At 39.3% G+C, this 24426-nt stretch overlaps 1 protein-coding gene across 2 annotated transcripts in view; it reads left to right on the forward strand.

Annotated features, from left to right (window-relative positions):
• The first annotated feature begins 3267 nt into the window (after positions 1–3267).
• CDH7 (cadherin 7) overlaps positions 3268–24426 on the forward strand; it is an 80794-nt gene continuing 59635 nt past the window's right edge. For both annotated transcript variants that reach the window (XM_074899289.1, XM_074899290.1), the window contains exons 1-2: positions 3268–3852; positions 12647–13044. In XM_074899289.1, coding sequence (XP_074755390.1) covers positions 12835–13044 — 210 coding nt within the window. In that variant the 5' untranslated portion in view covers positions 3268–3852; positions 12647–12834. The remainder of the gene's footprint in view (positions 3853–12646; positions 13045–24426) is intronic.

Genomic DNA, 24426 nt, shown 5'->3' on the forward strand with positions numbered 1-24426 from the left:
GAAAAGTTATCATTTTGCCTCCGAGTGTAATACATTCTCACATTAAAGGAACTCTGCAAGCTGTTGCTGAGTGCATAATGGAAGTTATTTCTGCCCACACAGTCAATGAATTACCAGCATCCAGGTAGCAGTTACCATTTTTTTAAAGAACGTATATTATGAGTTAGAAATGTTAATGTTGAGAGACTGTCAGTGGCTCAGGGGACTGAAGGCAACTGTAAAACTTTTATGTTTTCCGATTCAGGTCAAAATCCTCCCTAACCAGGGGCCATCAAAGCTCTCATTGTCTAAGAAGCATTTGAGAGCATGTTTCAAAGCAGATTTTGTGGTCTTAAATCTGCCTATGGATCCACTACACAGAACAGCAGCACAGCTTGTGCTGTGAAGGGGCATCCTCGACACCTTAAGAAGTCAAAAGGTGGGAAAGGTGTCAGTACCAATGCACCCTTTGATGGCCTGGAGTCAGCCTGTACAGGGCCCACCTAAGAGACAGTCTAGCACAGTCCAATGTTTGTTTTTACAAACTGTACTTTCCTGTGGAAATGGTACACCTTAACTCTCAAGATTACTAAATGCACTACAAAATATACTAGAAAGAAATACAACAGCACTGTAAGTATGGATTACAGCCAAAATGATCCAGTCAATGTACTGGAATGGACTGACTCATTGGCAAAAACCTGCAATCAAGACACTCAAGAACAAATTGTATTAAAAAAATATACATTTTCTTATGTTACTAAAAATGGTAGATTGCCAAAAGTGACTAAGAATAATTGCTTCTTTATATTGCCTGTGCAACGAAATTAAATTGCTCTGCTTAGTCACACTTTTTGCTTGGAGTAACTGGGCTGTTTTGCTTCCATGAAAGTCAAAGGGTTTAATACATTTTATTTTGATATGACAGCATAAGCATTTAGAAAAATAATCAGACAAAAATATCTATTTTCAACACAGTAAAAATAAGTTCAAATGTTTCCACAGACATACTGTTTAATGAAAGGTTTTGCTTGAGAGAATATAGATTTTTGGAACATAAAGCACATCCTTGAGATAGGTCTGTTAAGTTGGTAAGACATCATGAAATACTCCGTGAAGGTCTATACTTTTAATTGGGTGATAATTGGCTATTCCAATTCTCTATTAGTAATATCTGCATAGAATCAAAGTTAATAAGAAAGAATCCTTCCTTTATAAAGATTTTAAGTGATTGTAAAACTGTTTAGTCCCTATTTTGAATACGAAGAGCAAAGAAAAAGTTTGAAGATGTTAGGTAAAGTTTATGAAATGTGTGACCCCTTGTAGATTCTCTTTCTGTATCATCCTATTCCCAAACAAAGGTTTTTTCCCTCTATTTTTAATCTGTTCTATTTTCACCATTGAAGTCATAGCTACCGAATTAAGTAGGAAAAGATAAGGTTTCCAAGTACTGGTTACATCTCTGAATGAATTTGAAAGAAGATAAAGCAGAGGTGTTTGTGATATTTAGTGAGGGAAAAAAGATAATCTGTCCTTGAATTTTGTCCTCTAAGGATCAGTGCAAAGAGTCTTATTTTGATTAATTTGTGAAAGATGAATTAGGGATTGGGGGAAGGACAAAGGAAAGAAGAATCCTTAATTACAATCTTAAGCGACTGTGTGCAATCATGTTTCAGGATTTTCTTGCCTGAATACATCTTATTAAGTTGTAACCATGCACTCAGACACTCTGTAACTTGGAGAATGAAGATTGCTTCTAGTTGCTCTCTTTAAACCACTTCTTCAGTTTACAAATGCTATGATGCTCAATTACCTCACTCTGATTAGAAGGGTGACATTGGAAATCACGTCTGAAAATTAAGCTAAAAGACAAAGAACACATCACAGTTACACGTTACACTTATTAAAATATTCGTGCATGTTTGCATTTATGTATTAAAAGGCTTCAAACAAATTTTGAAACTAAAATGATTAAAAATATCCTTTGAGATCCAAACCAATTTTTTTTTTTAAGTGACTTTATCTTCACATTAATTTATTGTTCTTGACACCACACTTCACAGTATAATATATAATAGGAATGAAAATTAATTATAAATGCACATTATTAGTTTGTTCATAGTGTGTTGAGCATGCTTTTCTGGTAAAGTTATAAATCAAAAGACATTGGCCAAGGCTCATTTCTTACAGTTGCCCTTGGTACGATCCATTGTTCTAAAAACAGCACGTGTTAAAAATATTTTTGTCCGTGGAAAATGTCAGTTCAGCAGCTCTGTCAACATTTGGAACCTCTGCCTTTTTTTTTTTTTTTTTTTTTGCAGGAGGCGTCCTGGCTCTTGGGTGATCACGTTTCTGTTGCAGGTCTGTTTAATTCTGCAGCCCCAAAAGGCTTCGGCAGTGCTGAAATAAGGCAGAAAGTTTGTGCTGCCGCTTTCCCAGCCGGACGATGTCCAGACAAAGCGGGTGCTCATTCCCGGAGCGGCTTCCCCGGGCAGCGCGGGGCTTGCGGGGCTGTGTGTGGGTGCTGCCGGGCACCAGCCCCAGCCTGACACCGCGCCTTCTCCTCCCACCGGTGCCCAGAGTTCCCGCACGGCCACAGTCGCCCCTCTCCACCGTTCATTCTATGAAAACGCCTGATCAATTAATTTTTTTTTTCCCTTCTCCTCCCTCCTCGCCCCCGCCCCCCCCCCCCCCCCCCCCCCCCGAACCCTCCGCTTTAAACAGGGTCCGGGTAGGAGGGACAGCAGCACTAGGGAGGCTGGGGGCAGCAGGGGTGCGGGGTTTTAGGTCCCTTGAACGGGTCCTTGGCAGGTCCGTGCCTTGCCCCGGGAGAGCCGCGCCGCCGCCCCGGGGCCAGGAGAGGGGGCCCCGGCCCGCTCGGTGCCCCTCGGCCCCCTGCTGCCCCACCACCAGCCTGGGGAACGGGCCGGGGGAGGAGTGGGGATCCGGCAAGTGGAAGCAGGGCAGGGTGGGGAGACTGCAAGGGCAAAACTGTAAAAGCAGGGACCCCGCAAGTTCGGAGTAGTTTTACGACTTTGCCTTCACACCTCGGGAGCCCAACTGATCGCGGCTTCGAGGACAAGTTGAGGCGGGGGGAGAAATATTAAAAAAAAAAAAAAATTCTTAAACTCTCTCCTTCAGCTCCGCGTTTCAAATGCAAATCGGGAGATAGATTTGGCTCCCGCCCCACCCCCTAGCCCGGCTCCTGATTTTTATCCAAAGGACTCCATCTGTATATCCTGTCAAGGAGGAGGAGGAGGAGGGGGGGGAGGAGAGGCGGGGGGGGAGTGGGGCCGGGCAGGCTGCTGGCTCCCTGGCTCCCTTTTCAATAGCCACCGCTGGGTCTTCGGGAGGTACAAAGAGTCGCGGTGCCTCCGCCGCCCGCCCTCGGACGGAGCTGGCAGCCGGCTCCGGCCGCCGAGCGGTGATATCCCCTGCCCAGAGCAGCATCCCCACCTCCTTTGCCTTCTTCCCTCCTCCTCCCTCCTTCCCTCCCTCCTCTTCCTCCTCCTCCTCCTCCGGCAGCCACGATCCGCACCCAGTCGGAGCTGGGCTTGGCACCGGCACCCACTTCTCCCACCGTGTGCCCAGCGGCTGGCCGTGCCGCGCCGCGCCGCGCCGCGCCGGAGGAGAAGGAGCAGGAGGAGGAAGGAGCAGCGGAGCGGAGCGGACAGGCGCGGCGGCGCTCCTACCTCCGCGGGTGCGGGCGAGTGCGCGGGTGGGCGCGCAGCCCCCATGCCAGGAGGGAGCCCCGCCGCCCGCAGCCCGGCCCCCGCCCGGCAGCATCCCGCCAGCACTTCGCCGCGGAGGCACCGTCGGCCTTTGGGATTAAAATACTCACTGCGCCGGGCAGCCGAGGGAGAGGGGGAGCAGGTAAGTGCGGCTGCACCTGTGCCTTTCCGTGCTTCCCTCTCTCCCCTCCCCTCCTCTCCTCTCCTCTCCTATGTAGGCAGAGGGGGATCGGAGTAGTTGCAGGAAAGGGCTGTGTGCGGTTCGTCTCCCCCCTCCTCCGACGCCGCCCCCCCCGTCCCCCCCGTGCCCCTAAACTGCCGCCGCTCGGCAGCGGGGCCGTGGCTCGGCGGGGGCAGCCGCGGCAAGTTCCGTTCTCCCCGTGCTCGGGGGCGGCCGCGGGAGCACCGGCACCAGCCGTGGGGGGGGAGCCGCGGGAAGTAAGAGCACTAACGCTATATGCGAGCTGTACACACTAACGCTGTATGCGAGTGCGCACCTTCTGAAAAAATAAGAGAACAATAGCATCTCTCTGACTCTTTGGAGAAGTCTCACAGAGAAGCGGGGAGGTGAGGTGGGGGAAGGGAGGGCCTCAGACTTCTGCAAAATGTAGGCAGCGCTAAGTCCTGACTACCTCAGCCCTTTACGCCACACCAAAGCGGCTGTCTTGCTTGATCTGAATCCGGCAGTGATGCTACGGAGCAAAAGATTACTGAGGGCAGAAAATTTCCTGAGTTATTTCCCAGAGCTTTCCTCCTTTTATGTCAAGGATGTTCTAGAGTTTGCAAATGTTGAAATGATGGGAGCTTATTTCTTTGATTAGTATTCAGCTGGTAAGGCTAGCTCTGCAGTGCTTGGCTGATACTGACCCTTCCACCTCCGCCCCGTCCCCCCATCTCTCCACATATCCACGCACGGACACGTCCTGCTTTCCTATAATAGGTTGTGTGGACCGGTAGCAAGTCGTCTGTGACCTGGATCCTCAGACTTCTGGGTGATAAATGGAGGGAAGAATATCCCTTTCTGAGATAAGATTTAGCCTTTATACTCACACTCTCAAAAGGTGAGGTAGTTCAGGTGAGCCAGGATCCTGCAAGCGACGTCTTCACCAGCAAATTGGGGCATTTAAGGAGGGATGGGAGATGGAGACTAGTGAGGCACTCTGATTCTGGGAACTGAAGTGTTGATACTTTAATCTTTTCCCATTGCAAGGATAAAATCTTGTGTTCTGATAGATAACTTCTCAAGTCAAAGTAGAGACTTGAAAGGGCAGCGCATACTTTATAGTCTCCCTAACAAGACATACTGCCTTGCCATTTTTCATCTAAAACATAGGTGATTGTACAGCTTTGCAGAAAATAAATTGCTTTTCCAGGACAAATAAGTAAACATATAAAGGAGCCAAACTCTTAAGAATGCCAGTTTCTGAAGCAGTATCTGCTTGACAATGATGTGTAACTTTACTTTTCTACCCTTACCGAATTTATTGTTTCCCTGTTACATTATGTGAAGTTTGCAGGGAATTGTTACCAGTGAAAGCTAGATATTTATCCTGTTTCTGAAAAAGATAGGTCTACATAATCTCAGGTGAAGAGCTATTTAGATGGGCAATAGCCTGAAAGTTGCCTAAGTAAACTGTTTACTTGGAATAAAGCTTCTGAAGGTACAACAGGTCAACAGATAAAAATCAGTTGGGAAATGATGCTGATTTGCTTTTAGCAATATCATAAGAATTTTAAAGATGCGAAAGTGAATTGAGGATGTGTAGAGATAATGCAACTGTGCCTCATGAGAGCTAGTTCAGTGCAACCAGTGTGTTACCATCTTTTGGGGAAAAAAAAAAGAACAGAAATCCCACTAAACAAATCCAAACGAACTATCTAGGGACCAAATGTGACATCCTGTTTAAAGTCCTTGTGCACACTTTTAAGCTCTCCAGCCTGCAACTACCAGGGGATCTAATCTAGGCACACTTCTTTTTTAGGGTCATGAAGAAAGGCTGAGTAAGATTTAAAAAACAATTGCAAAGGGAGAAGAGCAATGGAGCTAAAAGTTGATTCTGACAACTTTTAATGTTAAGTATGTCAAATATCTTGGGTTTGAGTACTTAAAATAGATTTAAAACTACCTGGAATATCATGGAAATATCAAAGGTAATCTGAGCTACCACTGTTAGAAGTGTAATCAGTTAATGTGAATAAAAATACAAACATCAGTAATGTAGACTGTTTTCTCGCAAAAAGCCATTAAAGACTGCAGTTTTAATCAGAGGGTGTTTCACAGTTATAATGGAAGACTTTACTGTAATTAAAGGCTGATGTAGGTCATTAGAATTGTGTTAAGAGTCAGATGACAGCCTCACAACTCTCATAGGTCTACTTTTATTGATTTAATAGCAAAGTACTCTTGATTATTTGCTATTGATTTAATAGTCAAGCATTCTTATCTTTCTATATAAAAGGGTAACTATAAAGCATTTGTGTAACTGCAGATCATCCATGAATTATCTGATGAGAATGGATATAGCATCCGGGTAGATTTTTGCCTATCCTGTGTGTATAACTGTGTGCATGTGCATGTTGTGTCCATATTTTTCTGTTTCTTCAGCAGAGACTTGACTGAAGAAAATCATTATTAATGCAAAACCTTAGGTTGTTCTACTCTAAGTTAAAGTCCTACTTTGCTATAAACCTGGCTAAGCCTTTTCTCAAAGGTATTCAACTCAAAAATTTACTTCAGTGTGCAATGAAAATAGAAAATATTTTAAATTTCAAGTGCTTTGCAGATTAATATGCTGCTTAGGAGTCAGTTTTAGTGACAGGCTGGCTAGTAAGTTTCTGTCTTATGTTTTTGGCTAGGCTTCAGTATCTGATGTGTTCAGCGGTTCTTCAGTGAAGGCCTTTCTTGAACCGTTCAGTTTCCTTCAGTTTATCATGCACATTTTTTTTTTCATGTACACTTTCATGTTACTACTGGGTATTGTTTTCTCGTGGCAATAAAAATCATTAAATTCTAGCCGAGGAAGGGTGCATAAAACAGCTGATGGTTACTTTGGTTCTTCCCATCAAACCAGGCTTAACTCTAAGCAGTAATGCAGGAGTGCCTCCTCTGGGAATTCAGTGGTTCTGCAAGAAAGTCATCCCTAGGTATTATGTGAAGTTCCTCAGTTTAGATGAGGCTGCAGAAACAGCTTGTGGAAATTTAAATATTTAACTTGATTGGTCACAGATATAGAAATACTGCTAGCATTTCTTTTCAATAACGGATCAAATTAGCATAATCCTTTCCAGCAACTTAGATCTATTAAAATGTGTCATAACAAGGTGAAAATCCAACAAAGCACTTTCACATGGAGAAAATTATGCTAAAAATATTTAAATGTTTCTTTTGTTAATTTTTCTTGGGGAAAAAAAGAAACCAATCAACAACCTACACAACTTAGCACTCTAGCCACATAGAATCTTATGATCAACTGCAGAGCAATATGAAAGACCAAAAGCTGTTGCCTGGGTTTCTTTACACATTTTTTGGAAGCTGTATCATTTATTGAAGTATGCCTAGTGTTTTTCTATTGTCTCATCAGGTCCTTCCACCTGAGTCAGAGGGTATTGGAGCCAGTTTAGTGTAACAGCGCCATATGTTTGGAGTAGTGATAGTTTTTTGCTTGATAACCAGATGCAGACTGCAGGATGTGCACTACATTTACAGATCTCCCATGTGAATATTTAGGCCAGTTAGCGGCAGGAGGTTGTGGTCTGTAGTTGTAATGTCATCTGGCACAGGGAGTTAATAGGTTTCATTGTACTGCCTTGACTTGCAGAGCTTCATTTCATGGAAGGGTCGGTCCCCACCTCACTTGCTCCAAGGCACCCTCCTTTTTTCCTTTTTTTTTTTTTAATTTCCCTGAAAATATGATAACTAGACATTGTGATAATTAGACATGTTATCTTCTATAAATCCTTTGTTTTAAGAATCACAGAGTTCCTGTGCCTGTGAAGGAGTCTCCCATGATATTTAGGGTGTGTGACAGAGAGGAACTGCAGGCTCATAACAAAGGGGAATTTTCTCTGCCATGAAAAGTGACACCCTTTCCAGTGGGCACTGTGAAATTGAATGTCAAAACATAAATATTTCAATGAGGGTAGTTCAGCTATCAGGGGGCTCACCTGCTGATTCCACTGTGTTTAAGGGATCATGGTTCAAGATCCAGTGTCAATGGTCACCCTCAGGATTATCTCAACACTCAAGGTCTTATTTTATTGAATGACTAAAGTAGAGGGAAAAAACCCCAAACAAGGGATAACTGTGCACTATTGACCAAGTTAAAGCAAGATTTACTAGGAGGTGTCTGGGCTGCACTTTCAGAGACTGTGGGGTCCAAGTTTACACAATAGATTTTGCAGTGGTATCAAAAATTGAAGCAATGTTGATGAGAGGAGAAGAAGGTGGCAGGGTGGGCACAGGGAGAAGAAATGCAATGAGTAGAAAACTTCATTCTAAGATTTCAAAATAGACAAATGCAATCCAGACTGGAGGAGTTTAGTAGTGGAAAAGGTTTTGGATTTCCACTTCTTCCTGACGAATTTTGTACATTGGAAAGACTTCAGGACAATATATGGTGAAGGAAAAAATTCCATGTTAGATTGAAGAGATTGACAAAGGAAATTATATGGTTCATAGATTAAGATGGCACTGTGACACTGGTAGCAATGTGTGAGTGGAAATCTGCAGGAATTTGCCCTTTGGCTGTAAAGGTTAGGTGGTACAAAGATAATCTCAAGACCCTTCAGCAAATGGTCCTACAAGGCTGGGGAAATCTCAAGGGTGGGGAAAGAGGGCTTCCATGAGGATATCTAGGAGACTGAAGATGTGTTTTGTCCATATCTGCTGGTGTTCACGGCTACACACAAACAGCAAGGACTAGTCTAGATGTGTTGTTTTAGAAATTATGGAGCAAAGCAAAATATTCAGAGAGATTTTCAGTGGGTGTAAATTACCCTTAATTGCTTGCAGTGAGGGGAACTATTCCTTAAAGCTGAGGATCTTATTCATGATCTGAATGTTTTCAACAAATCAAGATTGTCCCTCAGAGACAGTGCATAATAGTGTCTTTTTGACACTAGCAGATTGTTTTGGCAAAGTAGAGTAGTAACATTTTTCAAATCAGCAGTGTTCACCAGAACACTTCTGCTACTAGACTGTGGCTTAAATATAGTTCCATTTCTATACAGCAGATGGGAGAAAATGTAAGTTTTATGGTATATATTGAATAAGGAGGTTATTATTTTTTCAAATGTATATTCTTCAGTCTGAATGTTTTATATATCAACCAGCTATTTAAGAACACAAATATGAGATATTAGATATTTAGTGGATATTATTTATGTATTTGTTTTGGGTTCTTATAGCTGTTCACATAGACAGCGTGTTACTGCTCTGGCAAGACGTACTACATGCACAGTCCAGATCACATAACATACTCATTGAATTGCACACTGGGTTTTATACTTTATATTTTTCATATTTGTGGTTGTCAGGACTATATGAAAGTAAATAGGGAATACAAGTTTAGAAGTGAAAGGTAGAGCCTAGTGCTTTAATTACCAACAGACAATTTTATTTTTAAAACTTAAATTACTTTTTATGTAGGCAAAGCTTGAGCGAGGAGACATGATTGTATTTTGTCCCTGTTTGGGGAGAGGATTAACATTTTGGAGATCCAGAAGTAAGATGTAAAGGTCCACTTATGTGCTAGGGTAATTAATGACATCAATTACAAGTGCAAATATTTTTCAGTTCTGTGTACTCTGAGTCCTGTTTGTGCAGAAAGTGATACGATTTTATAAAAGAACATCTTTAAACACAAAATACAAAATGGTTGCAGGTCAGTTTTGCCTTCACACAAGCCTGTAAACACAAATGACAGAGAAGGCACTGGAATCAGAGCACTGCCTTCCCTCTATTGCTGTCAGCGTTAGTCATATCCACTGCTGCAAGTGCAACCCTGAACACTAAAGTTATGCCTTGAGGAGGATAAAAAACCCAACAGCACCTTTCAGTTTTCAGTTTTATGCATGCTGTGATGTTGCTTATGTGGGCTTGTGGACTCCATACTTGAGGACCTCACAGAACAGGTGATGTTGAAGTGCTAGTTAAGCTTGGGCCAGAATATATTTTTTTTTAATTTAAAAAATCAATATAAGTATGTATATCTAGATCAGTAAAAAAGGTAATGAAATGCAATTTAATAAATAATTATTCCCAAAACAGAAAAGATTTTCAAATACCAGACACTTTTACTCTTTCTTTGGGAAGTATCACACTCAAAAGGCAATGTGCTGAAAGAACTATAAATAAAAACCTAAAAAAAAGGGCTCTAAGAGGAATATGGAGCCTTATCCTGAAGAAGGGGAGGAAGGGAGGGAAGAATGTTTCATAGCAGAAAGTGCTGCCACACCACTGAATAAAAATAATTGGAATTCTGGAGACTGTGTTGTTTAAGCATTTGAGAATGAGTAAACGACAACAGTTTTGGTTTTTTTTTTTTTTCCAGGGGGTGTGAGTATTCTGCTTTTCATCAGATTGTGCTGTCTAGCATATGGACTGTTTTTCAGTTGGTATTTTGGGTGCATTTTTCAGTTCTGTGCTGTGGTGTGTGGCTGGGGACCATGGCACTCCATATGGTGGCTTTCATACTTTCCTGCAGGTGTAAAAGAAAGGATATAAGAGAACACTGTTCGAGATAAAGGTTAGAGCAATTCTAGGTTTGAAATGTCTGTTCAGAGCAAGAACAAGACATTTTGAACTGCTTCATGGAAAGACTATAACATATTGTAAATGTTTTACTGACATTTCTTAAGAAAATCCATTTCATATTTTTATCTCTGTTAAATAACGATCTGCTGCCTCTTTGAAATAAACTGACAGTTTATCAATATCAGATGTCTTTAACCTGATGTAACTTAGACACAGAGAGGGAAAGTAAAGGGTGAATAAACAGCCTGTACTACAAACAACACTTATCTTATTTGAACGGAGCAGTAGGAAGTGAACATATCACCAAGGAAGCACAGCTACTCTCCTTGACACTCGTGGCAATGCTCTCAGTAATTACTATGTCATATGGTCATGATTCACCCAAAGGACCAGTTCAAAACTGGACTATGACTAGTTGGGATTAATAATTTTACACTGTGCTCTCCTAGCAAGGATGATACTTGCGTGTTAATTCTGCCGCAAAAAGAATCTTCGTCCATGTTGGAGAGATGCCTGTTACAACTATAATATCACGTTTTGGAAATTAGGGTGTTTAGGTAAGACATTGCCTATTCTCTTTGTTTTGCCTGTAGGGAGACACTGGATTTTCACATATGGAAGCTTTCAAATTGCTGCTGCTTAGCAAACATGCTCAGTGGGTTTGTGGTTTATCCCACCAGTCTCTAAGCAAAGCCTTTCTGGTGCAGGGCAGTACCACAGAAGGGATTACTATAAAAAGGCTTTAAATACAGTCTGTAATCAGAAGAGCTTTTTATTTGTTTCATGTTTCTGCCCTCTAGGTACCTTTGGCAGAACGATGCATAGGCGTTCTGTAGCTAAAAGAGCCTGACATACTGAAAACAGCAGAGATCACATTTCACTCAGTTTAAATAGTAGTGGGTAGGGATATAATGATAATCTATCTAGAGCATTTAATGTGTATGTGATTTAATGTCTAGCCTTTTTAGATTAATTAAATGTAGAAAGGATGAAATCTTTCTTCCATGGCTTCCTAAGTAGCAGCGGTTTACTCCAAATGAATGCCTTGTTATCTGTTTTAATTTCATCCTCATTTTCACCTTGTGTTTGGCACATCTTAAATTCTTCTCGTCTGCTTCATTGCTCCCTCAGACAAGGAGGATGCGTATTTCAGAGAGAGCATTGCTTACCTGCAGATAGAGCAGGTCATTCCCCTGAAAGGCAAAGCTACTTTTGGTTCTGACTGATAGAACTCATACTTTTAAAAACATTATATACTGACTTTTTACTTGACCAGAGAAGGCTCACAATTGTAAAAGGCAGAAAAAAGACTTGTTTAATTATTGAAGGTTTTGTGGGGGGCTTTTTGTAAATTAGTATTTTTTGAGTAAGTTCTACTAGTTATTAAATGATCAAGATTTTGAAATAAAAACAGACAAAATGCACAAAAAGACAAAAAATGTATGTGTTAGTGCTGCAAAATAATTCGTCATTAAATCAGTGTTTAATTGAAAACACAAAATCATATTATTCTCTGATTTTTCTGAACATATTTTTGTATAAATATCTAAATTGGTGAAACATACTTCTTACTGTACATTTGCTTTAGGAATGTAGTAAAAAGTGAGGAGATACTGAGAGCTTTTTAGCTGGTCAGATTCAGATCAGAACAAATCATAACATCTGTTGTACTGTGACTAAGAATCAATCAAATTGTTCTGATTCATCTTATACTCCTTTATTTTACTTTTCAGTTATATGGAAGAGAGTTAAGCTAGCATATGTCCTTGCCATTAATATAACTTCCAGCCTGTAGCTGGTTTGTAATTATATCATGGTAATGGCAAGTAAAACAGACTGTAGCAGACAGAGGAGGAAAAATCAAACCAAATAACTGTAAATAACTACACTTGCTTTAAAGAGAAAGAAATTCAGCATTTGTACTGGGGAAACTGGTGTATTAGGAGAAGTCATGAGAAAACTTTATAGCTATAAATACAGATGTATCAGCAGTAGTAATGACATCCAAGGAATATGCTCTGAACTCTGAGACTTATTATGTAAACTCAACTGTGTTGATGATGAGAAAAATAATAAATGAACATGTTTGATGCATTATGTGAAAGCTGCAAAAAATTTGCTTTTTTTTTTTTTTTTAAAAAAAAGAAGTTCTGACAACAGTTCTTGTCTTTTTCCCATTTAGGTACCTATTGCACCATTTCTTTGGTGAAGGCTGTTCAGCAGTGGTGACTTCTTCCAATCGACCACTCCACAAATTATTATCTCTGGACTCCCAGCTGACACCCTGCCGGAGGCTAGAGCTACTGAGACAACTGGAATTGTGCCCGCTCTCATCAAGGTTTTTTCTTTCACGGGGGAAAAATAAAAAAGATGAAGTTGGGCAAAGTGGAGTTCTGCCATTTTCTGCAGATACTAGCTCTTTTCCTGTGTCTTTCTGGGATGAATCAAGCAGAGGTCTCAAGGTCCAGGTCAAAGCCCTACTTTCAATCAGGGAGGACGAGAACCAAACGCAGCTGGGTGTGGAATCAGTTCTTTGTGCTGGAAGAATACATGGGTACAGACCCACTCTATGTAGGAAAGGTAGGGGATTTAAACAACCTTTGGAGGGTGCAGATGTTTGCTTTTTGATGTGTTTATATCGTGCAACCTGAAAATTGTAATTCTGTCAATGTGGTTAACTTAAGCCAGGATGGAGCAAAGTTTCGTAGTTTGAAAAAGAAAAATGTTTAACACTTCAAAGCAGCAACATACTACGTTCCTGATTTCTCTCGCAGTTTTCTTAAGAGCTCTAAATATTAGCTGTGCTTCTTTAAAGGAGTATGATAATGAAAGTGTTTTACTACTATTGATACAAAGAAAATATTTTATTACTAATATTAGATGTACTTTTTACATAAGAATAGAGAAACATAATGATAAATATTCTTTTATAAGAGTTAAAAGCTAGTCCCAGAATATAGAAGATCTGTGTTACGTTGTTTGCTCCCTAAAAATCAGCACTACTGAAGTCAAGAGAGAAAGAATCAGGCATCTGAGGGTGTGACAAGTAAAAAGGAGGGCATGTCTGCATTACTGCTTTGCTTTGACATTTCCTGCCTGACAGATTGGCACCCTGGGGGCCTTGCTGCCCTCGGTGCATAACATAGCCTTGTGGCTTTACCTTCCTTCTGATGGGCACCAGGCCAGTGCAGAGCAAGCCCCTTACATCAGGGTATCTCAGATGGCTCGTTTCGCATTCCTGTAGCTGCACGTGGAGCACGCTGAGTACAGCTGTGAATCTGGGCCTTAGCTCATTTGCTGCCTTGTGCTGGTGGGTAATACACTTCTTTCAGCAATTATGAAGGAAAAAAGCCGACAAACAAACAAATAACCCTCTTGTGTTTCTATGTAACATTTATGTGTAATCATCTTATTGAAAGAAAACCCCATTTTTCTACCTAATATCAGAATCAATAAATAGAGTTTCTCATTAAAATATAGCAAATGCATAGAAAACAAGGGAGTGACAGCTTTGGGCAAAATGGCATGCTTACAGAAAAGGAGATGAAGTAATCTGAAATCCACCGCTTCAAATATATGAGTGCAATGAATTTTAGCTTACTAATTCATCCTACTGAGACAAAAACCTTGATGTTTGTGTTAACACAGTTAAGCACTTAGAATTTAATCATGCCAACTGAATAATCAAGTTAAATGCGGAACGACTCTCATGATTAAAGCTATGGTTGTGTTTAGGTGCTTTTCTGAACTTGGGCTGGTACTTTGCACAATTGAGCAAAGAAAGATGTGCTACAGTCAGAAACATCGTCTCTTATTACAGCAGTCCTGAAAGTTTTTAAGTTTTAGATTATGTAGCAGTTTCCATTCTGATGCCATGCAGCTGCTGCTTGGCTTTGTGAGTTTTGTCTTTTAAACAAATTTGTTCTCAGATTGGAGCTTCTCTTGTGCCTCTGGAAAATGGCATATTTGGCATTCTTGCCCACTGGTGAAAAAGGAAGTGTGGCTCTCAAATTAGAATTTCTCTCCTGGAAAAGAAGTGTCTTTAAATACTCGACTGAAGACTGGTTTTGATCTATAGCAGTTCTCATACTCCTTCAACTGCTATGTTATGGCCAAAGATGCTGTGGTAGCACTAGAGTACATGATATTTGCATGTATGTGGCTATTTTTAGCTTCACAGTCTGCTCTTTCCTGTCCTTTACAGAAGTCCTAGCATTCACAAGCAGATATCTTCTAAAAAGCAAACCTTTTTTTTTCTGAAACAGTCTGTGCCCAGCCTACTTTTGTATCAGCAGTATGATTTGTTGGCTCTGGAACTCACATTTGTACCAGAAATTCATTTTATAAGAAAAACAGATGAAAATTTGCACTTGCAAAAGGAAGCCCATCTTTCTGGAAACAGAATCCTTGCTGAGCATCTTATAAGATAAGATGTGCCCAGTTCCTAACCTTCTCACCGGAGAGGCTTTTTATTGTGTGGTTCCTGAGGTGCAATCATGACCGAAGCTGCATTCCCATGCAGGGGAGAAAAAAGGTGAAGAAGCGGGTTCCTTTCTGTATGTTAACATATTATGTGTAGCACCACTCTGAAGTGAACAGCAGTCACCTTCCTCCCTCTCTTCTCCCCCTAAAAATATTGCCATTCTCATTTCAAATCCTTTCAGGCAGGTAGGGACTGAGAAGACTGTGATTTGGATAGGAAGGCTGGGGGGGTTTTCGTGTGGTTTTTTTTTTTTTTTTTTTTGTTACCTTTTCCCTTGGTGAAGAATCTACATCAAGCAAAGGGCTGGCATAACTCACTTCTCTCATCAAGTGAAGTGCAAGCAGCTACCAGACTCTGCCTCATGTCTGCAGAGTGCTCTGCTCCTGGGGAGGTCAGTTCTGCACTGCCTTACGTTCAGGATGCTTTGCAGGGTGCCAATCTAACTGTACATCCAGAAGCGAGGAAGTTTTAAGGGCTGTGAGATAGAAATGCTTCAGAAACACTCAGGCAAAGGGATCTGCAATAGGGAATATTTTCTCCCCACCACTATTCAATTTTACAAAGCCCTAGGCAATTCTGTTTGGAAGGCAGCATTCAGTGAATGTTAGGGTTACACAGCAAATCGTTCAAGAGTCATGAAATACCAATGTTAATTCTGTGTTCAGCATTAACTCTGTCCTCCTGGGTGTGTGCATTCTGACACTTTAATTACATGATCATGCAGGGCAAAATCCTATTCCTTTTAAATAATGTAACAGGATTCCTATTCACCTCAGTAAAACGAGCCTTTCACCTAAAATAATTTTTCAATGTTTTCATGTTTCTTTAACAAGACTTCAGATCCATACCTGAGGTATATTACAGTATTCCTTCTTGCATCCTTGACATCCATTTATTGGCAGAATGTTTTTTGTGGTTTTTCAGAAAAAATGTATTTACTTTCTTAAGGCGGAAGGGGCCTGTTTCTCACATTGCTTTGGAGAAACCTTTGGCCCATCAGTTTTACAGTAATAGGAGTAAGAGCTGACTGATTTTTGCCCTTTTTTTTTTTTTCTTTTAAATGTAGGTCCTTCTTTTCCATGGTATACATTTTAATCATCTTGGATTTAATCCTGAGTAATTCTGAGTGCCTCTTGGGAGGTGCTTAACATGTAATCAGATTGTGGACTGAACCATATACAATTTTTTTCTGTCTGTCAGCACAGCATATGTTATGTTCACTTAAAGGGCTGAAGCATTTAACTGTTTAGCCCATTTACCTGTTTGGATAGGCACAGTTATCTTCCAGACATATATATGTATATATGGATATACATTTGCAAAAGGGGTGCACTTAAAGTAGAACTTTAACATTTTGCTGATTTGGTTTTTAGTTGTTTTTTATATAACTGTCGGACATCTAGGGTTTGTTTTGGATTGTGGATTTGGGGGGTTTTGTTGCTGTTCTTTTGGGGTTTTTTGTTTTTTGTTTTTTGTTTTTTTTTAATTTTATTTCATTTTATGTGTTCTGCTGCAAGACTGTCAGTCTTCTCAAAAGCATGATGACACAACGACTCAGTAATCCTTTCATTTTTCTTATATAAAAAAAAAAAAATTAAAAATCAAAAGAAGCCACAAATAAACCTGAAGAAGTGAAACAAGGCTGTGATCTCCATGTGAGATGCTGATTGACAACTTGCTTCAATGTTTTCTTTTGGATCTAAACCAGACCACTTCTTCCAACAGCTCTAAATTTAGGTATAGTTAAGGACAGGGACAGTTTCAAGCTCTTTGCTGAGTTCAACTCTTTTTTTTTCTCCCCTGAAACCTCACTAAGATATGAAGAACTGAAAAGAGAAAAAGTCATAGGCTTGATTGAGCACAAACCTAAGAAGCTGATATTTAACTTTGAGAGGCTCACTGGTACTTCTCAAAAATAACACTTGGAAATTGTAAAGTGCCCTGCATGTAGTTTTTATTTATAATGTATGGGGAAGGAAAGCATAAATCTTAACCTTCATTTTCTAGATGGTAAAATCAATAAAAAAAATGTTAAATAAGTGGACTAAAATCATGTAGTTTGTTAGAGCTCACAGTCATTGCCTTCCAGTTCCAATTTACCTGCCTCTTTGTTTCTCTTCTAACCATTTTAAGATAAAAAGGCTTGTTGAATTCAATTTTCAAACATGGACCTAAGTGCATAAAAGCCAGTATTTGCATTATTATTTTATGGAGTAACACCAAATGAGTGAAACATTAAAAAAATTGCAGTGAACCTAAACATTTTGTAGAAAATAGGTGCATTTAAGAGAGTGTACATGTTTCTGCCAAGGCAGGGTGGGGAAAGCGTTTTTCAAGCAGCAGAATAATAAGAAGAGTATGTTACCGTTGGCATAGAGAATGGGTTGTTTTTTCCAGCCTCATCATTTTGGAGGGAAGGAGGCCAGACAAGGAAGGACACTGAGTTTTTTGTGTTTGTTTTTTGTTTCTCAAAGGTGTTGGTGAATGTGTCAATAGGGTGACAGAATTATTCACATACTATTTTTATCTGTGGTGTGACCTTATATCAAGCCATACATATATAGTCTGAGGTTAGACTCTTTTCCTAGATCATAGCCTGACACTTTAAGATGTGGCTGATGACTTTTTGACTCACTTGGATAATCAGTGTCATTGCTAAAATACTTTAAGGCTGTGAGTACTGTGGAAATGCTGGCCACTCAGTCAAATTCAGACTGATATGTGGGAATATCAGCTGCTGAGAAACTGAGGGAACGTCATCTGTGATGAAAGAGCTGAGGAATTCAGTATAGAAATTAAACCAAATAGCTTTTCTTCTTTCTAGAAACTACACTACATCGGTTTTACTGGCACTCTGGGAAATGGAGAGGAGATGGGGTGAAATTATGAAGGCTAAATGTAGGTAAGAGGCTAGGCTGCCTCATTTTCAGATAATGGAGCAGGAGGTGAGTCAGACGTGATTTTCTGATGGGCTCTGTCCCTCCCACTGCCTCTGGAGGCAACCTATGGGGACCTGTGCTCTCTCTTCAGCCTCGACCTGGGGTCTCACCCTTCCACGTGTCCTGTGCTAAATAAATGTTCATACCTGCTGTGCAGGTAAGCTCCTGGTTGAGAGTAGCTACAGCTCTGTACAGATTTTTTTTTTTCCTCCCAAGTACTTTTGTGAATAATAAAAAAAAACCCAACAGCAAACTCAACTGAAATCAACTATTCCCCATCTGTCTTTATGGACACCATGCGGAAAACAAAGATGGCAAAACTCAGAGAGAAACTTCTCCTTTGATATATTTTTTTCTCCTTTTCTATTTATGTTATCTTTACTTTTAACACAATCTTTGAAGCACTGTTGTTTTATATATTCCCAAAAGGCCATTTATGAAAGTAAAAAAGCACATATGCTGTATTTCTGATATTTATCCATCTCAGGAACTCTCTGTTGTTCTGTGCTGTGAAAATTGATAACAGTTGACCTTTTAAGTAAAATGGGACATGCTATTCCTGTCAATGTTTTTTTACCACAAATGCTGCAAATGAAACAAATGAACAGACAAAATAGTCAAGTCCTGTTTACCTGCTTTGTGGATAGACTAGGTCTTGGTGAAGGGATACTTCAACTGTACAGTGGTGGTATGAATTTACCATCTCAGTTTATACTACGCAGTCACCAGTAGCACACACTTTTCTTCACTGGACAATCACTGTGGTCTTTGTGTTGTTTCATGCTTTGCTTTATTTGGATTACCCCAAATAACTGAGAACTGACAGACAAACTGAATGTTTCCCATTTAGCATGCAGAGCTAAAGTGTCTCTGGGGAGAATGGTGAGATTAAGGCACACAGGAAGAATTATCCAAAAGGATAACCTAATATCTACTGCTTTTTCCTGGTTGATTTCATTAGCCTGCACAGCTATAGTGTAATTTCCTCTTTCCCTCGTTATAGGAAGTCATCTTCTCACATAGCTGAATGGATACAGAAATGGGTTTTATGCTGGGGATTTAAAGTGATGACAATTTCACATGCTCAAGCACTAAAAGACAATTTGTATGTAATTTCATTATTAGAAGTGATAATAGAGTTGAGACACTTACGGTTGGATACTGAACCAGAACATGCAGCTTTTTGATCTTTTAGTATAATATAGAACATTGATCCTTAACATGTGGCATTACAGAAGAGGAAGGTTAGTGAAGGTGATGACAACATCCGTAAATTACGTAGCCCTCATCACAGCTTCTTATTCAATGGCACAGCCATGCTATTTATATAATCCTGTAATAACAGTTCTGTATTTCAGTAGACTAATAAACTCTACCTGTAGCTCTCTTCTCTGAATTTCTTTTGGGTATTATTTAAAACTATATTTTACAAGTCTTTGACAAAATAGAAAAGCTAATTTTGCAATGATATGTAGATGCAAGTCTCCTGTATGCTTGGCTGGTTATCAGAAAATGCCTTCTTTTCATGAGAACATGAGGCTTACAGTTTTGTTTTCAGTCAAGCTCATGCTGCTTCAGCTGACTTTTTTTAGCCATGTTCTCATGTTCCTTCTCCTTTTCATCAGCTGAGTTTGGTTTTAGCCCTCTAGTTCATGCTATTTGCTGTCACTCAATATCCAATTTACCTCTGTCCTCTAACAGTTGTGTATTAATGACGTTAGAAATGCAGCACTGTAAAACTAGGGCTACCAAGAACTGTATTTTCATTATTCTAGGGCTAAGGAAGTCCAGCCATGAACCAAATTTCCACTGTACTAGGCATAGTGTGAGCAAGCACAACCCTTGACCTGAGGCAGTAGTCTTGTAAAATAAGAGGCAGTAGCAGATTAAGAAGCAATGACAGAATACAGAGAAATATGGAGATGTTAGTCCACATCCTGAAAATAGCTTGAGAAAAAAAGCCCACTATTGTTCTTTGCTATGAAGATAATTTATTCTGAGAATGAGAATTTTTAAATGTTATGAACAGATAACAGGGAGTTCTTCCTGCCTTTATTTTCCAACCCTTATGGTTGACAAGTTAGTTGACATTCATAAGTGCAGATCTATTTGATATCCATGTTAGTACAAGGCTACTTCTTCTTTTAGACCAGTGAAGATAAAGGATATTTTTCCACTCTTTTCAAAAGATCGAACTGCATATGTTTTAAAGTTTTACATCTTGTAGTCTGCTATCACACTAACTTTTCCATGTTGCCTTTTTTCTTATACCTGTACTGTTAGACATAATTGTCTGTCTACAGACTGACTGGGTTTTCTTTCCATGTATTTAGTATTTTCCATGTATCACAGTCTAAAAGTGCTGACAGGACTATTTCTGCCTTGTCACAAATCTTCAGCTGAATTTCTTCTTTACTCCACACTATTATGGTTTTTTTGTTTGTTTGGTTGGTTGGGTTTTTTTTTAATATTACATTGCACTTCTCGAGTTCCTTGTCTTTTTTTTTTTTTAGTAATCACTTAATAAGCTAGTACCTGTGTACACGTCAGGTTTTCAGTGCTAATTTTTACCAGTTAAGAGGAGTACCTGGAACAACATATTTAGAGATCCTGAAGAAAATCAGAGAACGGTTCCTTCATGTCCAATAATTTGGCTTTTACATAACAATATTGACGATATATCCTGGAGGAGGTCTGCAGTATAATTTTTTTCTCTTAGTATTATGCGTTTCCCTGGAAGTTGTGTCTGAACTAAGTGCTAATGGTGGAACTGATGAGAGAAGAAAGAAGTTAATACACTAAGTTACTCCTCTCAGAATAACTACTAGCTATACTAGCTACCTCATGCTACCAGTGTCCTCTCTGTCACTTTTGCATTGAAAGAGACACTGTCACATAAATTGGAGACAAGTAGCTCTTAGAAAAAGCAGTGGTGTTTATGCTGTTAGGAGAACTCTAATTCTATCCCAGCTGTCCAAACCATAGTCGTTGGTATGAATACCAGCCTACACCACAAGCAGGAGTTTGAGGAGTTCATAATGTTAATCTCTGATAGCTTCAAGGCTGTAAGGAGGATCAGCCAGTTAGAAAAAGGGTTATTTTTGTTTGCATTATATTAAAAATATGTTGTTGACACCTAACTACAGATCACTTGACCTCAATATATAAATGGGAACCACCTTAACCTTCTCAGGCGAAGTGTAAACTTAGCCAGTGAAGAAGCTTCATTGACAACAGAACACATCACGAAAAGATGCTAATCACCAAAATCAATAAACGAGGTCATAAAATTATACAATATATTTAGGATTAGTTCTTTCAGATGTTTTTGACTTAGCTAAAAATTTACTACCGTTAATAGTTCCTTCTATATTCAAGTATTTGCTGGTGCTACAGCCCTGTGGTATTGCAAAAGTAATATTGTTAATTACATGGACGTAAAGCATGTAGTGTGGTAGTAGTACTCTATAAATCATAAACAATATAGCAAAGAATAAACATTATTTTATCTTTCAGATAAATAAGAACACCAAGACAAATATAGCTCTTTTGCATATAGTAGTTCATGTGCAATTATTCATGCACCAGAAAATACAAAATATGCCTTACTGGCTCAGTTTCAGGCTTTCTTTTTCAGAATGCTCCCCTGGAAGAAGGAGGTAGCTCTAAACAACTGAAAAGAAGGCAAAAGTTTTTCAATATGTGGTGTTTATTAAATTGTGGCGTTCATAGAGTAACCGAAGATTTAATCCAGAATCATTAAATCAGATTTAATCGACTCTAATAGACTATTTGAGAATATTAATTTTGGAATACAACTATTTGGCCATTTTAAAATTGAATTTTTAACTGATATTTTATTCTGATTGACGGCATTTAGCAACGTATTCCAGATTTTGACAGTGAAAAAAGAGCGCCTTTCATATAGTCATATAGTCATTCTTAGAGCACTGAAGGTCTGCATTATGTTGTTTCATATGGGTGAACAGGGTATATGTTGAGAACAGCTAAGGGCTGTCCAACCTAATGTTCTGCCTCACAGGAGATTCTTTGGCCCTCTCTGAGTAGAAAGAAGTAAATTAAATGTCATTTTCCAGGTGATATAAGGAGATTTTGCTTCATGAATTCCACAAAATGTTGACATAGTCATACTGTTCCATTTAGTTTTTCTATTTCTGTAAATCATGAGAAATTACCTTGAGGACTATAGAGACATGTAATTTTGTTGCTTTGCATTGCCTCTGAGAAGAATTGAGCCCACAAAGTTATTTTCCATTTGAAATGCTTCCAAAATATGGAAACTCTGGTACTTGGATACATGTGTAAGGATGATAAGCTGCTTAAACATTTCATACTGAGGTACCAAATTGTAACCCTGCTGACTAAGCACTCAAAGCAATTCATTTTCCTTACAAGGTAGGCAGGTGCTGTATTAGGCAAAGTTTAGCTTGTTATTCGGTAACAATGAAAAGTTTTCAAACACAGTTGGGAAAAGCAGATGGTCATTTCTTAAGTTTCCGTAATTATGGTATAAATGCAGTGCCATAAATTAGCAAAATACTTGCCTTTCTTATACAATTTACACACATGATGTGGGCAGAGTAGGCATTTGGGAAAGTACTTGGCATATTTTTATGGGGTTTTTTTTAACTTGCAGGACTATAATGCTGCATCGTGTTTACGTTAAGAACTGTTAAATAATTCTCTTGCTCTTGGATGTTCATAATCTTTATGCACATGTAAACTGTTCTCTCCTCCCATCTTTTACCCTTTACTATTTAACTGTTGCTTAGCCAAGCAAAACATATTTCACACTTGCAGGAAGTTTTCCTCATTAGTCAGCACTGAAGTCCTGTGTTCATCTTTACTGCGCTTTTATTAATTCCCTCTATTTTTTCAATATCTTCCTGACAATAAAAAGCCATGAACAAAAGCACTCTATTATACCTTCAGCTAAATAGGAAATAAGCCAAGTGAAACTGTTATTTCTTCTCTCATTGTCTAATTCAAATTTCACAATTCATGTTTGTTTCTTCTTTGCAAGCTCATGTCCATTACTACTCTGAGGATCTTAAAGCCTTATTGCTTTTCTATTTTTTTCTTTCTGCTCAACCGAGTGTATTCCTGAGCCCGTATCAATCTCTCTTGAACAATTTGGAGAGCCAAGGAAATATTAGTTGTTCTAAAAATTGTTTCAGTTTATTTGTTTGAGTGATAAACTGAATGAAGCCACGTCAAAGGAAGTTTTATGAAGAAAACTAGTAGGCATTGGGGTGATAGCAGTGATAGAGTGTACACATAAGCATGTGTATACATGTATATATGTAGGAAACAATGGGGGTACCTTACATTGAGGAATAATTCCCACTAGGACTGATATATTTATTCAATTCAGATTTAACTTAAGATTGAAAGAAAATATAAAGATTCTAGTCTTAATGGTTTTAGTACAGGAAAAAAAGAGATTGAAAATGTTTAAGAGAAGCGAAGCATCATAAAAAGTAAATGTGAGAATGAAAGGACCATGGTGAAGAAACACGATATGTTTTTCTCACTCCAGAGCCTGATGTAAAGCTGAAAAGAACATAACAAAGGAAACAATGAAAAGATTAATTTAGATTAAGATATAACAATCATATGTATAAGACTTTGTTCCCTTTGCTCTTTGATTAGGATGCTATATACGTGTATATGGAGCATACATTGGTTTAAGTCACATCAATCCACCACACATAGATTCTAGAAAGATCTTGTAGGTACCAGTACTAGCTGACTTAGTTATGTTAACGCAGATGGGAAAGGAGGGCAGCTAGCCAGAGATCCAATAGCACCCAGGTTTGAGAAATGTGCACAAGAGTAGATAGGTTAACTGTGGTTGAAAGGGACAAAAAGGTGAGTGCTCATTTGGAATCAAAAGAGGAAGATGCTACATACAACAAGGTAATCTGTGATACAAGACAGCAATAAAACCAAATATAAAGATACAAAAAAAAAAAAAAAGACAAAGAAAAGTGGGTTTATGTTTCTTTTCTGGGAAGAGGGAAGCAAAGGGAAGATGTAAATGTTTGTTATAAAGCACTCCTGGAAAGAGCTAGAGAATTCAGAATTTGATCCAAAAACCTTAAAACATGAGCAACATGATGCCAAACAACACAAGGACAAGAAAACCTTTCCATCCACAGAGATTCCAAGAATTAGTGTGTCAGGGTAGAGTGTGGATAAGCAGAAAAGCAATGTGCAGATCTGGAGGAGTCCAAGCAAGTCTGATCTCTCAGCAGATGGATGGAAGGATGCGAATATGTGCATCTGTCAGGGCAGCAACTGGGCCATGTCCAGACTGCTTCCAAATTAAGAGCTGAAAATCAAAAGGATTAATGCTCTGGTCTACCACTAAGGAAGGCAGCCTGCAGCTCATAAAGTAAAGTTGTCTTTGGAGTTAAGGGCATGAAATAATGACACTCATGGGTTTTCTAGGTCTTTCAGAACCTCAGTAGATGTCTTTCCTTCTAGACTGGTATTTTGACATTCATCATTTCATGT

The sequence above is a fragment of the Athene noctua genome, chromosome 2 (assembly GCF_965140245.1).
Source record: "Athene noctua chromosome 2, bAthNoc1.hap1.1, whole genome shotgun sequence".
NCBI classification, from domain to species: Eukaryota; Metazoa; Chordata; class Aves; order Strigiformes; family Strigidae; genus Athene; species Athene noctua.